This window comes from Nicrophorus vespilloides, unplaced genomic scaffold (assembly GCF_001412225.1).
Source record: "Nicrophorus vespilloides isolate i.1.1-1 unplaced genomic scaffold, Nicve_v1.0, whole genome shotgun sequence".
In the NCBI taxonomy this organism is placed as follows: domain Eukaryota; kingdom Metazoa; phylum Arthropoda; class Insecta; order Coleoptera; family Silphidae; genus Nicrophorus; species Nicrophorus vespilloides.
The window spans coordinates 28,426-45,548 of record NW_017095969.1 but is presented as its reverse complement, the minus strand read 5'-3'; the positions used below and the strand labels follow the sequence as shown (position 1 = coordinate 45,548).

The 17,123-nt window shown below is 35.6% G+C and overlaps 4 protein-coding genes across 5 annotated transcripts in view; 3 read left to right on the top strand and 1 right to left on the bottom strand.

Annotated features, from left to right (window-relative positions):
* Nucleotides 1-5,333: 5,333 nt before the first annotated feature.
* LOC108569012 (zinc finger protein GLIS2 homolog) lies at nucleotides 5,334-8,995 on the top strand. Its single transcript, XM_017930392.1, has 4 exons — nucleotides 5,334-5,352; nucleotides 7,531-7,654; nucleotides 7,712-7,932; nucleotides 7,989-8,995. The coding sequence occupies exons 2-4, from the start codon at nucleotides 7,532-7,534 to the stop codon at nucleotides 8,524-8,526; spliced, it is 882 nt and encodes a 293-aa protein (XP_017785881.1). The 5' UTR covers nucleotides 5,334-5,352; nucleotide 7,531; the 3' UTR covers nucleotides 8,527-8,995.
* Nucleotides 8,996-9,161: 166 nt separating this feature from the next.
* Nucleotides 9,162-13,859, bottom strand: LOC108569013 (nuclear pore complex protein Nup54). The gene is made up of 6 exons (XM_017930393.1): nucleotides 13,633-13,859; nucleotides 11,232-11,951; nucleotides 10,845-11,118; nucleotides 10,481-10,779; nucleotides 9,658-10,034; nucleotides 9,162-9,598 (listed from the first exon to the last, which is right to left on the bottom strand). Exons 1-6 carry the CDS (start codon nucleotides 13,685-13,687, stop codon nucleotides 9,374-9,376), a joined length of 1,950 nt encoding a protein of 649 aa, XP_017785882.1. The 5' UTR covers nucleotides 13,688-13,859; the 3' UTR covers nucleotides 9,162-9,373.
* Nucleotides 12,030-13,045, top strand: LOC108569015. Of its 2 annotated transcripts, XM_017930396.1 has the most exons (3): nucleotides 12,030-12,268; nucleotides 12,329-12,497; nucleotides 12,531-13,045. In XM_017930396.1, the coding sequence occupies exons 1-3, from the start codon at nucleotides 12,242-12,244 to the stop codon at nucleotides 12,983-12,985; spliced, it is 651 nt and encodes a 216-aa protein (XP_017785885.1). In that variant the 5' UTR covers nucleotides 12,030-12,241; the 3' UTR covers nucleotides 12,986-13,045. The 2 variants fall into 2 exon arrangements, with proteins under 2 accessions (XP_017785885.1, XP_017785884.1); XM_017930395.1 differs by having other exon boundaries at nucleotides 12,031-12,268; nucleotides 12,329-13,045.
* A 2,366-nt stretch (nucleotides 13,860-16,225) lies between the features above and the next one.
* LOC108569014 (acyl-CoA Delta(11) desaturase-like) overlaps nucleotides 16,226-17,123 on the top strand; it is a 4,976-nt gene continuing 4,078 nt past the window's right edge. Inside the window, exon 1 of the mRNA XM_017930394.1 lies at nucleotides 16,226-16,296. The gene's annotated coding sequence lies outside the window, so the exon portion shown is untranslated. The remainder of the gene's footprint in view (nucleotides 16,297-17,123) is intronic.

The following is a 17,123-nucleotide window of genomic DNA, read 5'->3' as shown; positions in this document are numbered from 1 at the left end:
AAAAATAATGAATAAGATGAGAGAGAAAATGGAATTCCTCTCCTGTTAAATATTATAATGATGTTCAATGTGCAATGCAATTTTATTTTTATTGTAATTACAAATGTGTATTGTATTTTTTAATACGATCTTATAGATTATGTAAACTTATATTTCGTTCATGTTTTGTGTCGGGTGTGTGTCATGTCTTTGTGTTCTTCTGTTTCAGGATTGATTTAATTTTATTTGTATGTCATGTCACTAATCGTTACGTTCCCTTTCAGGTACCTAGAACATAGCAATTCCTTCTATCCTTTTCCCTATTTTCTTTTTGATTCCTCTCGGGTGTGCGGTCGCGCGTTTGCTCTCATTTGCTGTGAGTGAGAGCAGCGGCTTCCACGTGGCCGCATGTCTAGGTGCTAAAGGTATATCATCTTCTCTCGAAGATTATAACCAGGTATCAATTCAAGCGCAAAACATAGCCTCTGAATTGATGCAAGACCGTTTCGCATTTAACCTTCGCGAGGTTGCACCTGTTTCTTACAGAATATGCTACGGATCTCATCCACTAGATTTACCATACGCTGGTTTATCTATGGGATTAAAATTAAATACATTTCTAATATTAATTCATAAATAAAATAATTCGATTTCCCTATAATATAATTAAAATTAAACTTTCAAATTCCAATTTGAACTTTCATCTTAGCACATGGCGCCATCTAACTAAGAACAACACAGTTTTACTTACTAATGAGAATAAACTTTTGTTGTTGTATATTTGGACGTAAGGTGGCGTTTTAATTAAATTAAATTTGTATTGTTTCTTTTATATTTCATAATAATTAAACAATATTAATCTACTTTCATATGGTCGCCTGTATCACGAACATCTGATACGAAAGGTCGTTGGTTCAATTCCGAAAATCAACAAAAATTTGTGGTGGCTGTTAAACCCGAAAGGGGTAGAAATAGGGCCGGAGAGATTTATATCAATAAATAAATTGATATAAATCTCTTTAAAAAAAAAAAAAAAAAATCTACTTTCAACTCCGATAAAATCGTTTATTTCATTTAAAGTGTAATATTTTTGCAAACGAGTTAATAAAATAATTGTATATTGAAATTGAATGAACTCGATTAGTAAATTAATATGTTTAATTAAAAAAAATCTAGTTTGCGTACGCTGAAATTCCAATTGGTTCGAGTATGAAGAAAAGTTAACGTTTCAATAAAAAATGTTTTCAAAGGAATCATTTTTTGTTGCCTGTCCACAAATCTTCGACGTTCCTTTCTGTGAAGGATTTAATGTGATTTAAATTGGGGGAAACATGCGTGCGGCGACCTTCATCCCTTTTCCTGTGGTCCGCTTTCTTCATCCATTAAAGAGTGGGTTTGGGTCGTGGAGAGATGATGCGGTCTGCGTGCATGCTTTCGGATTGGGGGCGGTTTTGTCGGTCGTTGCTGGGGGCCCCATTTGTGGTCCCTTTTTCTGGTGCCCACATTTTTTTGTTGCTGTTGTTGTTGTGCGTATGGTAGCTAATCACCGCTCCGGTGCCCTTTCTTCTCTCTCACTCCCACCTCCAACGACCATGTGGGTGTCGGACAAGGACGAACCCATCCTCGACAGGCAAACGCAGCACCTTACAATCACGGCGATCTCTTTGTATGGGGTCCATTTTAATAGGCCTCCCCACAATCGTCCGCAGCGTGTACAAACTGCGCCCGATGGGCCGCCCGAACCCACCATCTGGTCGGATGCCTATAACATGTGTTTTTTTTGTCTTCTTTTCATTTTATATATATATATATATACGACGCTGTCTCTTTCTTCGTCATCTTTAACCATTCTTTCACCTTCTTCGTCCTCACACATACACACACACATATATATATAGTAGTAATTCGGAATGGGAGAGGAAAAAAAGAAGAGAAGAACAAGAAGAAGAAGTTAACACCACTGTGGTCGAGGATGGTGTGTATATATGTGTGTGTGTATGCAGGGGACATGAGGAGCAGTTTTAGAAAATTTCTGTCGTAGGTCGTCGTGGTATTATTGTGACCGTGTGTGAGAGAGTGCGTTGGATGTGTGAGTGTACGTGTATGAGTGGTGTTGTTTGATCCTCTTTTGCTCTTCAGTTTTTAAGTGGACACCTTTTGATTAACCACAAAGCAAAGCCACACTGTGCCACAGTACGCGCCAGCACGGTAAGAATTTTACACTTTTTTCCCATCTTGACCCAACATTCAAATCTCCACGCACATTTTTATCCAAATTCGCAACGAATTTTAACACTATTTTAAAAACTAATTACTTATCAGTAAAGTTATTACAACAACAACAACAAAAATCCAAAAAAGATTTATTGCTATTATTATCAAATAAATTATGCAATTCATCTTCTCGTTTTCGGACATTCAATAAATTTAAAGCAAACATCAATTTGTTATCACCAGCAATTACAATAACAACAACATTCTAAAAATTATTAAAATATTTTATCAACTTCTTCAACAAACATAATTCCTATAAATATATTTTGTTTTAGCAAAAAGAAAACATAAATTTGATTTTAAGTTAATTTTTTTTGTTTGTAAATTTCAATTTTTATTTCCAATTAGATTATACTAATTAATTACATAGCAAATACTTTTTGAACTAATTTTACATTTCAAATTGAATTTTCAATTCACTTAAAATTGTAAAATTTTTGTTATGTATGTTTTTTTTTATCTGCCAGACAGATTATTTCAAATTTAAGAGTTTTCTTAGACAAGTTAAACAAGTTATCTTGTTTCCATGGAAAAAAAATTATGACATAAGTCATTTCGCTTTGTCAAATTTAGGAAATACTACTTAATTCTCATTATATTCATACTAAATCTAAACATTTGCAAATTCATAAACTTTGGACGATTTCATTCAATATCAATAAATTACTGTAGGTCACGTTTTTTTCTTCCTAAATAATTGAACTAATATTTTTAGACAAAATTGCTTAATTGCAGATTAGTTCGCTTATTGAGAAACAACTGACTAATTAAAACGCTGATATAATAATCAACACGCAAAAGGATGGAATTTCCAAACACGGAAAGTATATTTTGATTTCATTTCATTCAAAGATTACAAATTTGGAGTCGGGACTTTATTTGGCCAAATCGGATGATCAAAAAAAAAAATTGGATTTATTTCAAGACCTTTGGAGTTTAAATCGGTGACCATATTTGAATCATGTAATCAATATTCTATTTCAAAATCCGTTTTATTTTTGGTGATATACTCGAACTTTGCCTTTTTTCTGGAACCATCACATTTACAAAGTGCATACAAACTACGCAAGTACAGTGTGTACACACCTTTATGTTAATTAATTAATTATGTAATTGGTTATTATCAAACGGTTTTCGTACTGAAACACAATCAATATTATTTGCTCAAACGCATAAACAAATCTTACTATTATTGGTAAAACTCTTCTGCATTTTTATTATTTGAATACAAAGTGCATACAAACTACGCAAGTACAGTGTGTACACACCTTTATGTTAATTAATTAATTATGTAATTGGTTATTATCAAACGGTTTTCGTACTGAAACACAATCAATATTATTTGCTCAAACGCATAAACAAATCTTACTATTATTGGTAAAACTCTTCTGCATTTTTATTATTTGAATACAAAGTGCATACAAACTACGCAAGTACAGTATGTACGCACCTTTATGTTAATTAATTAATTATGTAATTGGTTATTATCAAACGGTTTTCGTACTGAAAAACAATCAATATTATTTGCACAAACGCATAAACAAATCTTGCTATTATCAGTCAAAATCTTCTGCATTTTTATTATTTGAATATGCATTCAAAAACCCATCATCTGTATCTAATCAATAAGTAGTTTGATCTATTTAGTAATAAATTAATGATACGCATTCACACACAATATTGCACGTCTCGCTTTCACACGCATCAGAAGTACCTTTTTAAAGTCACAATGACGACAGGCGGTAGACAAAAAAAAAATCATTATACCCTTGAGACTTGCACCGCCTTCAATTAATTCGTCAAATCCTCGTACAATTCAAGCAGAGATTCGATTCCAAAAGTCACTTTCAAATTTGTATTAACACAGTTTAAAAATTGATCTTTTCAATTTCTATTAGTCCATTCATTCAAGTGGTGTCTTGGACATATGTTTCTTAACTTTCGTAAGCTGTCAAACATCAAGTGCCCTATGGATATTATCCCACGTTTCGGTTCAACAAGTTAATTTTAATCACATGTTGTTGGCTTTAGTTCACTTAATTTAAAACAGAAACGAAGTTTGATAAAAACTACCAATAAAGTTGTTTCCACGAATCATTTTTTTGTATGCGTGTGTCGTTAAAATTCCGATTTAATTGAAGCTATGCGAAAACTTGTTTGTTCTAAATGATTTTTACTTGAATACAAGAGACAACTTTATTTATATACGTATTCTTCGTTATTCCGCATCCTCCAATTAATCTTTGTTAATTATTTTTAAATATAAGAAAATTTTCACAATATTTAGTTATGTCAAAAAATTGGATTATAATATAAATTTTGACAAATGTCAAAGGGCACGTCTTGTTTACATTTGTTAGGAGGTATATCTTCTAACTTGCCATCAAGCACGAGGTCGCGCCGTGTCGAATAAGGATAAGCACGTATTCGCGATTTGGCAAATCTTAGTTTAGCAAATTGACTCAATTTTTATAGAAATTGTCTTTATGTAATCTGAAGTTATGTCAGAAATGACAATTAAAAAAAAAATATTGTAAATTTGGGATATCAGTCAGCAAGTAATCCTCGGGTTCGGTAAATAGTGTAAATGCTGTCTGGGCGGTGCGAGGACCTTCAAGGACGAGATAACAATTGGCGTTCACGCATGTACTGGCAAACGTGTGCGACACATATTATCCAGACAGACATCAACAAAAACACGGAGAACAAAGGTTGCGTGCAATGCGAATTACACAAAACCAGGAAGATTTCGAAGGTGCGGATTCCACAGAGTAACAAAATTTAATTAAAAATAAAACGCGATTTGCGTCACCGGCGGCTTCGAGGAGAGAGAGAAAAAAAAAAGATGCGCGTGTAGACGGGCGAGATAAATCGATTAAAAATAAAATCGTCGTAGCCGTGGGTGGCATCGCCGGAAGATGCAGCACAGGGAGTGGATGAAGAAGGATAGAGATATAGAGAGAGAAATAAAAAGAAACGCGGTAGTCTTGTAAATATAAATGTATTTAAATAATAAATTGAGCGCGACGCGGTTCTCCGGGGGCGCAAAGGGGGGGCCCCGGCGGCGAAGGGGGGCCACCTCTTAGACATACCACACAGGTAGTATGAGAATAATGTAGTATTAATATTCTTCCTCTCCGGGAGGTAAAGAGTTGCGACGGAGGAACACACTCGTATCATCATCATATGCATCGCACCAGCAATGTTCTTGCACATAGATTACGATGACCGGACCCCCCCTCAATGGGATCCTTCTTCTGATCTTTTTCGAGCGTGCCTATGTTTTCTGTTCAGCGATCGCTCGCGGAGCCAGTCAAGTGCAAAATTCTGATAACTCTGAGGCCAAGTGTCAAGAAATCCGCCTCTCCTACTTCTCTGCATCATCTCTCGGCCTCGCCAACAAAAAAAAACACACACATTTCCTACAATCCATCCTGCAAGTCGTTCCCGAAACTGTAGTGGATGATTGCATGCATACACACACACTGAACGTTTCGAAACCAGCGCCTTTCTGACCTCCAGAAAATCTGGTTGTTGTTTTGGTCTGCTTCAATTTTTATTTTATTTTGTATTATTTATACTTGTTATTTTCGGTGCTGTGCTTTGCTTTGCAGGAGGTCGCGATAAACCTTCACACGAAAACAATCTTCTGAATAACTAGTTTCGACTGGTTTTTCGCTCTCGGTCTGTTTTGTTTTAAACAGATGATAAACGTTTATAGATGTTCGAAACAAATTTTCATGTAATTCCAACGACGACTCGACGCATAAACAATTCTCTCTTCAATTTCTCAAACACTAAATACAAGTTTGTTAATACAAGTTTTCTTTTCTATCTTCGTAGAAAATAACTTATTATATCAATTCTTCATATTAATACACTTATCAATGACATTCCATTCACGGTTTCTATAGTTCAACGACTTCAAATGCAAAGAAATTAAGAGTATTGAAAGAGTCGCGGTTCATTCGACGATCGTAAAACAAAAAAAATAATAACAAAACAGAAAAATCAAGAATTTTCTTATTATTTTTTAATATAAAACAATGAGCTGTAGTTGTTGTTACTATATAATATGTATATTAACTAGAGGTATTAAAATTCAATTTGGTTCATGTTCAACTTTGTCAGATCATCATTGAGTGTTGTGTCCAATCTCTTAATTAATGCACTTTTTATATGTAAACAAATATAAAGTATAAGAGCCAGGCTTTGATAAACACCATTAAGATGAAACAATGTAGAGGAGACTTCCAATTGAACCACTTTACTTGTTTATATAGTAATATAATATGTAGGAACCAACAAAACTTTCCAAGATTGTTACCACTGGAACGCTTAATCATCAATTTGAATGTAGTCTTATTTGAATCATCAAAAAAGTTACAGTATTCGTTATATAATTATAATTGGGATAAGATAATAGGCGATTGTGCGAATAATATCATTATAATAATTGCAAAATTGGATTGTTTATGAATTGAATTTGGTAGATTTACTGTGCTAATTGACGTAATAACGCATATGTTTATAAATAATTGGAAGCAACAGCAGCAGTCTGTGTTTGCTGGTCGGATGAACGATTTGCAAACAAGATAAAGAGGTGTCTGCATTTAAAATTAACCTGCGGCAAAATGCGACAACGAAAATAAATATTTGTTGATAATACGGGTCTCATTGACTATGTGCACTTTGTATCGTGAAGCGACAAAAAAAAAAGTAGGATACCCAGCAGACGAGTATCGTTCATCCACCAGACAGACACCTACATCCATCCATGATCCCTGATTAGATAAGATGTTTTTTTTTTTTGATGAGAGCGAGCACACGCCTAGTCTGCTCTGGCGGGGATACTACAGGTGGAGGTTGTCCAAATTCCCGCCCAATCCGTACAATTTTTCTCCCCGATCATTGGCTGCTGTTGCTGCTGCTTATGCTCCTTCTGCGTCCGTCTGCATTGTTATTATGGAACTATCGAAGGAAGGAGAGGTGATAAGATTAGTGTTCCACTCGGATCCAGTTCTCTTGGGGTCAAGCGGAGTGTAGTTATCTGCTGGTGATCCCGCGCTGTAAAAGATCCGAACTGGATTTTACCAGTTTCCCAGTGGTCTTCAGACACTTTGACCTATCCCCACCAAACCCTGTGGGGCCCACCCTCATCATCACATCGCCAATATTATCACAACACAACAACATTAGTCTTGTCCAACGAGTGAACGCTCACGGACGATCCGCACTAAACGTAACTGAAAAAAAGATGATTTTCTATGATCACAGGATGATTGTCGGCAGTCCGCTGTACTACAACTTCAGCCCGCCCAATTTCCAACACCTCAACCTCTTCGAAACGCCTAGCATGGCAGATGACCTGATGATTCCGCAATCGCCGAACAGTGTACAAGTAAGGATAATCTCAACTGCTTTGTATCGAAGATATACTAACTTTATTTTTTATTAGAGCGACAGCGAGAATTCTATATCGAGCGTCGAGATAAACCAGTTCGAAACCCGCAGGAAGAACGAGGTCCAATGTTGCTGGAGATCTTGCGGCATCAAATTCGATAGTCTGGATCAACTCGCCACGCACGTCAGCAATGTACACGCTGCGAGCGGCCCAGGAGGGCTCTTCTACTGCGGATGGGAAGGTTGCACCAGGAACAACAGAGGTTTCAATGCGAGGTAATTACATATAACTAAATCAATCAGAACAACATAATTAATCAAATTTTCTTCAGATATAAGATGTTGGTCCATGTTAGAACGCACACAAACGAGAAACCGCACCAGTGCTTCCAATGCGAAAAGTCTTTCTCTCGAGCGGAGAACTTGAAGATCCACACTCGATCGCACAGCGGCGAAAAGCCCTACGTATGTCCAGTCGTCGGATGCAATAAGGCCTATTCGAATTCCAGCGATCGCTTCAAGCATACGCGCACCCATCAGGTGGACAAACCATACCAGTGCAAGGTACCCGGTTGTCCGAAGCGCTACACGGATCCCAGCAGCCTCCGGAAACACGTGAAGACCTACAAACACTTCGTAGGTGAAACCAAGACGATCAAACAAACGGAAACCAAAAAGAACTGCGACTGCTCGCACAACTGTTACATCTCGAACTGTTTGTCGCGAGCCGCCGAGCTTATAAACTTGGGCGCATTCATGAACAACTTCCAAGAATCCGGTGAAATGCAATGGAACAAAATCAAAATCTTCACGCCGTACGATCTGCAAACAAACATCGACGGCCCATTAGATCTCAGCATAAAACATTAATTTCATTTCACAAACAGAAAACAATCAATCATAATCATCCCCAAACCCACTTCAAATCCTCTCACATCCTCCACCCCTCATCCAGTATTATAACTTATTTTCATCATATTTTGCGTGTGTTTTTTTAGTGTTATTATGCAGGAAAGAGATTATAATCAAAAAAAAAGAAAGAGACGAAGAAGAGAAGCAATCTAATTGTGATATGTAGAGAGTACTTTGTATATATAGGATCTATTTATAATTAATATGTAAATAAGGAAAATTATTAAAAACAAAAAGAATGAATGATGCAACTTGTGTTTGCCGTTATGAAAAGCACGAAATTCGCGTTACGCAACAGTTATCACGAAACTATGCGAGAATAGTTTATATTTACTTAATCATTAGATTAAATAAAAACAAACACTTGAATTGAAGCTACATTGGTTGCATATTCTTAGTAATGTTGTTCAATACTTACATTAAATTATAATGACTGAATATTACTACTCCATTATTCCTGTAATACAATCCTAACTTGTCCATTAGTTCAACACATCTGCGCATTTTTATTATTGCAACAATTGTTTCATAAAACCTAGTCTATTGTTGTATTTAAAGATAAAATTAGTGGGCTATAAACAATAGAATGATAATTCAACGTATTTAAATATATTTCGGAATAGTTTAAACGAAGCACCGCATTTTAATGTGCATTTCAAACTTAAGTAATAAAAAATATCTTTATTGTAAAAGAGCACCGTGATGCAGGCTGCTCGTTCTGTTGCATAACCACAGACGTATTCATAATTGTTGGCAAAGCCGAAAAAACAAGAAACCAATATAAATTAAGACAAACAATAGACAATCATTTATTCCGCATCAGTATCTCATTCATTCCGCCGGTGATGACCTTCAGGTCCTTCAAATCCTCGTTGATAATGCTAATCAGATGCGTGATTCCGTTCTGTTCCATCGTCAAAAACTGCTTGACATCCTCCTGCACCTTAGGATCGAGCACGTACGTCTCGCTTTTGCAACCGTCGAACACGTTCTTCACTTTGGTCGTGCTCATCAGCTCGTTAATTTTCCCCTGAAATAAGTTATACAATAGAATATTTTCGGAAAAAAAGAAATCAGCAACAAAATTACCCTGAATTGCGTGGGCATATTCAACTGCAAATTCATCGACTCCAGCCTGGCCTTGAGCAACTCCTCTTGAGGCTGCAGTGCCAAACCCAGGTTCCTGGTGCTCTCCTGCTTAACTAAGATCTTGAGGACGCGGTGCTGAAGCTGCAGGAATTTCTGCTTCTGCTCCGCGATCTGAGCTATGGAGGCGGCGTGTTTCTTCTTCAATTCAATTATATCCTTGTGAACTTTGTCGAGGAAGGCGCGATGTAATCCAGTCTCGAACTCCTCGCAAAGCATGCGCTTCTTCAAATTGGAGAATCCCGACAGAGGTGTCGGCAAATACTTCTGAGGATTCGGGTTGTCGATTTGCGCAGCTTTCCATAATTGTGCATCAATACCTGAACAAAATTAATTGATTGTTAATTGCAATTCCTTATGAGCTAAATTGATATTATTGAATTGCAACTGTCCTGTTCAATTTGTTTTAATTAGTAATATTCTGATTATTACTGCATTTACACTTTAACAAAAACTATATGAGTAATTAGTGGTAAAACGTTCCATTTTTAGAAATAAGAAACATTTCAGACGTTGACGTATACGTCTGAAAACCCCGCGTCCCACTTGATTTATCATCTATTTCGCCTTCAAGTCTTCTCCAAAACTAATAAGTGTCATACTCATAATATTTCCCAATGTAAACAGACAATGTTTCTCAATTGCGTGTTTCGCTGGAAACATATTTCCTTCTATCCGCTGACTAAGTGACCGCACGGCCACGGATGTTCACATCCATTGTAGTTTTTGTTAATTACGAATTTGCATTCGCATCAAGTATAATTACCTGGTGGTGGTTCTTTAAGGTATTCTGCAAGTTGGGCCTTCGATGGCATCATGTAAGCCCCAACGTAGGTGACGCCAGCACCTGCCAACTGCTGCTTTTGGGTGGGCTGATTCAAGAATGCCGCCAAATCTGTGGCATGGATTTTCCTGCTGGTGCCCGTGACCCCTTTTTCGCTAACAGTAATCATCACTTCCGATTCTGTGTCGGACACAGCCTTCACGTGAACTATATTCACTGTGAGGTTCGGCTTATTCCCAAGGATTCCATTAAAACCGCTTATGATTGTTGCCTTTTGAGCCCTGAAACAGTCATTCAATTGAAATTCAATTTACAACTCAAATTAAACAACCGAATCGGAACTTACGATAGCTCTGATTCTTTCTTGTTGAAGACCAGCTTGACTAACCCGTCGGCATTGTCCATCTGAGGGATGACGAAATAACTAATGGCTTTGAATCTATAGAACAGATTGCAGTTGTCGTATTCGACGGGCTGCTGGGCAGAATTGTAGAAACCTTTGCCGGTACCCCAGGAGGCTTGGAGCATGTTCCACTTCTTCAGGATGTCGTCCCGCTCATCCCCAAATACGTTGATCGCATAGAACGAAGCCAATGTTTGTTGAGTTTTCATGTCAGTGGCTAAAATTAATCAAAAATGATTAATCAATAACAAAATCCATCTAATACAACCCTGCGTATAGTCATGAATACAGCGATCTAACGGCAGATCATTTGATTTTAATTAGTTTTACCTGATTGTTGAGTTTGATTCGGTTGCTGTTGTTGTGCACCGGGTTTGGCTCCAAACAAAGAATTCGAACCGCCAAAATTGAAGCCGGTACCAGTGTTTCCAAAAGTGTTGGTGGCTGTATTCGTGCCAAAGCTTCCGAAAAGAGGCGCAGACGTCGTGGTGGCTGTATTACCGAAGAGACTGAATCCTCCGGAGGCAGGGGTTGCCGTATTTCCGAATAAACTAGGTGCTGCAGCCGTTGTAGCTGTCGCCCCAAAGCTGCTTCCAAAGAGGCTCGGCGTCGATGTGGCCGTACTACCAAATAAACTAGGTGTCGTAGTGGTCGAAGCCCCAAACAAAGTGGGTGCTTGCGTCGTCGTGGTCGCAGCCCCAAACAACGATGGGGTTGTTGGGGTTTGCGTCGAAAAGAGACTAGGTGTGGACGTGGCCCCAAACAGTGTGGGTTTATTCGTAGCTGCGGCTCCAAATAAATTCGGAGCCGTGGAAGCAGGAGCCCCAAAGGTGGTGGACCCGCCGAATCCACCAAAGGTGGTATTCGCTGCGCTCTTCGCAGGCATTCCGAAAGAAGTTCCAAAGGCCGGAGCGGTGGTGTTCGCCCCAAAGCTGGCATTTGCAGTTGGGGCAGCGGCACCAAAAGTTGACGAACCAAAGCCGAAGCTCGTGGAAGGGGCCGTGGTGGCCGTTGACGCGGCCCCAAACATCGGAGCCCCGAATCCCGTCGCTAAAAACAGAAATTGCAAAAAAGTGTAAATAGAAATTCCCGCTTGTTATCAGACCTGAAAGAAATACATATAAACGTTATCAAAAGTCGAACGTCTTTCCATTCATATTCTTTAACAGGAAATAACGAAACCACAATATTCACGGAACGAAATCTCTGGGTATTCCTCGAGTGATGTAATGCATGATAACACGGAAGCATAAATATTAGACGCGATTCGACTTTCGAGTCATTTCTGTTCGAGAGTTTTAGTGAATAACTTCCCTTGTGTTAAGTTAAGTGAAGTCACCATGGGTTACGATTACGACTACCATAAGGTAAAATAAAAACAAACTAAACTATATTATTAGTATCTTAATCATGTTATTTTTCTTTAGATGATGTCCAACCGTCCGCAGTTCGTCTTTCCGTCGCAGCAGGTCGAGGATGACCAACAGAACATCGATCAAGTGATTCAATCGGTGAAAGATGTGGTGACGGATGTGATTCAAAGCTTCACCACCGAAGAAATTCCAGCGGTCACTGAAAGTGCGATTACGACGAAGATGGAGAGTGCGATCGTTACGACGATGGCTTCGGTGGAGATACAAACGAGTGCAACCGTTACGGAAATGTTGAACAACTCCTCGGTGATTGATGCGATGGTGAATTCGAGCGTCGCTGAGGTTGTCACCGAAGCCATCGACAATTCCGACAGTCTTGTTACCTCCGCAACGACGCAGTTAATTGATTGGATGGGCAACAGCGAGGAGGAATACAATCTGACGATGATACACCATCATGCAGCCAATTACGATGATGAGAATACAACGCTGTACATCATCCTCGGTGTCATATTGGGTATATTGTTTGCCATCGGATTGATACTTCTGATGATCTACATCTCTTACAAACGGTCGAATCTGTATTCGATGCAGATGCAGTCGCACGTGAGCAGTCATTCCCGATCCGTCGAACAACAGGAACAGCATAATAAGGGTGCCGATGAAGTCGAGCTCGCCATGGATTATGACAAGTCCGGCTATAAATTCTAACACTTCAAGTGTGTCTGACACTCTATTTATTTATTACTAATGTTAACCTTATATATTCCTATGTTATATATTATATTTAAAAGTTACTTTGTATTTATATCTAGTTATTAAATTAATTTTCTACCACTAAAATTAAGATTCAATGATATGAATTGAAGTAACTTATTTCTACCAGTGAAATTCTCAGAAAACAGAAGTTTTCTATGGAAGTATGTATTGTCACAAACAATGATATTACTTCCTGAAAGTACAAAATTGATAAGCAAATTTATGAAACTTATATAAAAGATGAAACTCAAAGTGCAACAAAATCTTTCAAATTTATTCTCTCTGTTAAATTAGTTTGGCAACTGCCAAATTTGTATCTATCTTCTCAATTATATAACAATTTGTTGTTATAATGATACAAAAGACTTTAATTCCAATGTTAATTAAGAATTAAAGTGTGCTTTGCAATTTTAACTAATGACATGTTTCATAATATTGAAACATCAAAAAAATAATAAATTTGTAATTCTGTAACAATGAAGAACAATCCAATGAATCTAACAACGAATTAGAAATACCTAAAATTACAATATACAATAACATAAAAAAAACACAATGACATTTATAACAAAAACATAACCTATCCAAAGCGTTCTTACGTTTTGCCGCTGCTCCGAACGTGTTTTGCGTCGTATTTCCAAAACTGAACGACATCTTGATCTCTTTAATTCAGCTCTCCGGGTGAACCTTTTCTGCGGTATCGAAGAAGTTTATGCGCCAAAGATAAATATTTCACAAATCACAACATTCTGCAGCATCCACAAACATGGGCTTCTTTATTTCACGCACGACTTTTAACAGCCGTTCAATTTTGGTACGCTTTGTTGAAAATTTTAAATTATCACTATTGCCAACATATGATTCGTTATAGGCTACCTCATATACATCATCAAATTGTTAACATGAAGAACTGATTTGATCTTCTACATGCAGTAAAGCTCTTCCAGAAACAGAAAAATCACAATAGTGATAAAGTTAAGATACTTATTTCTAATTCTTAAAGTACGGATTTGTTAATTGTGATAAATAAACACAATCACAATTAACATATAATTCAATTCTTAAAATTAAAACTTTTATGTTTAAAGAATTTGTTATTAAATTGTTTCAATAAATTGAAATAAATTAAATGTCAATTAAAAACGTTTGATCTATGTGTTAAAATAAAAGTAAACTTTAGTGAATTTGAGTTGTGGGTAGCCTATAATAAATGATTATACAATGGATTTAGTGTGCAAGTTTACAATTAGGCTTACAATCTATTGAAATCCTGACGTTCGAAATCCCGACTATATCAAAATGCCGACTACCATAATCCCGACAATCAAAATCCCGACTATATCGAAATCCTGACTACCATAAAAATGTTATTGTAGAAATATATAATAATAAAAGACAATGTCAATATTTCGATATAGTCGGGATTTTGAGCCAGCCGAGATTTCGATTGTCGGGATTTTGAACTTCGGGATTTCGATAGATGGGATTTCGGTAGTCGGGCTTGCGAATGCCACTGATTAAGAATTTGTTAAAGATGAAATTAAGTTTATAAAATTTAAAGACATAAATCAAATGGTAAACTTTAACAAAATTAAGATATAATAAATCATGTATCAACGATTCATAATATTTAAATGCCTTAGATTTTATAACATAGAAATGATGAAATGTATGAATCAAGTGATGAAATGTTATTTACTAGATTAAAATTGTTTATTTACATATTTTGAAATTACTACATTTATTACGAAATTTTCAGTCTTTTCAATTTAAATTTAATAATCTTCTAAATCCTATCTATTTCCAATATTTCTATCAATTTATTCATTTGATTCATTACGTTGAATTTATTCATTACAATAAAATAATATTTTCAAAACTTTTCTACTGTAATCGCCATATGATTCATAGACTTTATTCGCCGGTTGCACTTTGTATTTTATATCCGCGTAGTCAGGCAACGGAAACATTCATATTCAATTATTTAAAAACAAATAAGATTATCCAGAATGTTCTAAGTAAATTAAAGTCCAAATTTTCACTATTTTTTTCAATTGCTTACAGAACATTTAGTTTAATTAAATTGACAATTAAAGTAAAGAATTGCGAAATATATCCTTTAATTAATAACAAAATTTGTTATTCGATAAAGGAGAGACACGGCAACAACAAATTCCGTCTGAATCTCAACCCAAATCATCCGATTTTCATGTTCATACTTAGATATTGTTGCAATATTTAAAATTAACGCATTACACACATTATCGACCTTTGGCGTTTACTTTTCTTATGAAACAAGATAATGCCAAACTGTCTCTACATTGATATCTGGATTTTATTTTATTATCATTTACATCTTGAAGTATTTGCGAAAATAAAATGTCAATTTTTGTTTGTTTGTTTGTTCAGGGTTAAAATTTGCTGAATAAATCAAGTTACCTGCATAATGATGTTTTTGAATTTTTTTGTTTTCTAATCATAATTAAAAATATTTGAATGAAATATATAAAAACATTGATGATTGACTAATTAATGAATGAATACATAATTTGACGCAAAACATTTTTTTTTTTTTGAATGAATTTTTTTGATCAACTTCTTTAATTAACCTCTATTTTTTACCATTTTGTTTATTTACAATTTTTTTACAGCTTCGGTTCTTTTGGCACGCTCCTTGGAACTGGTATTTTGAGCGGGTTTTTACTTGTTCTATGTCTTCGATTTATTTTTTTTTACAATGTTGGAGCGCTTATCTTTCTTATACTTTTAAAACTCTAATCTGTCTATTATTTCTATGTTCAATAAGCAATTTGCACTTTGTATTCGATACAGGTAATAAAGACAGAAAAAACTAGTAAATACTCATCAAATCCAAAGTCTGATAACAATATTCCAAGTCTAATTAATTTACTAAAAAAAAATATAATTAAAAAAGAAACATCAACAAAATAAGATGTTTAAATGTCCTTTTGGGATTTAACAATCTGTGCATAATAATATTCCCGACCTTTGAAATTTCCTTTTTTTTTATTGAATAAGATAATGTCGAACTGTCTCAAGTGCTATCGGCTTATAATCATCATTTATTCCAAAATGCTTCTATTTTAGAATAAATGATGATTACAGATCCCGAATATCAACAAATATTGTTTTTGCACCTCGTTTTTGGCGTTCATCTACATCACAATAAAAGCGCGCTCCTTGTCGCCACTGCATTCAGTTTCGTTCAGAACCCCAACGAAGTACAATCAAAAGCGAATAAAGTGAGTTGTTAATTAGATAACTTTACCTTACAAAAAGTGCATTCATTTTGAGAAATTGACTATTATCAAAAAGTTTTAACAAAATTTCTTAATTTTTGATTAATTTTTGTTTTTTAATTGATCAATTTATAATAAGTATAAAACTTACATTTCACGTAAACAATCATTATTTTTTTTGTATGTTTTTAACGTTAGTTAACATATCTATTTCTGTATGAAACTAATTAGTGCAATTAAACAGTGGAAATTGACGTTAACTTATCATTTTTCTTCTTTGCTAATTAATTATCGAATAATTGACTGAATTTAATCATCAATTTAAGTTTAATTCTGATATATTAATTAAGACATTTTCGATTAATTGACTGTTTTCACAATTATAATTACAATTTTATTATTACAATTATCCAGTAAACAATGTGTGCACAGTAGAAACTCGTTTAACGAGTTTAATCCATACCAAAATTACTGGTATAGTGAAACATATTCAAAAATACACATAATATGTGTACACAAGTTTTAAAAATGATGTAGAAGGCATACTTCTCTTCTCATCGTCACTCGTTATGCAAAACGTCGTTCGTTAAGCGAGTCATTTTTCTTACAATTAATTTTGCTCGTTAAGCGAAATGCTCGTTATGCGAGGTTCAACTGTATAAGATTTTGTTTTATTTCGATCGTAGCCAAGTCAACTTGGTAACATATCGTAACAGGTCATCATCAGAACGCGTTCAGATTCGTGATCTTGTGCAATCGATAATATTTTTTTTCATTTCCTATAAACGCATAGGCAAAAAAAAATGCGTTATCAGTATCAAAAAAAAAAA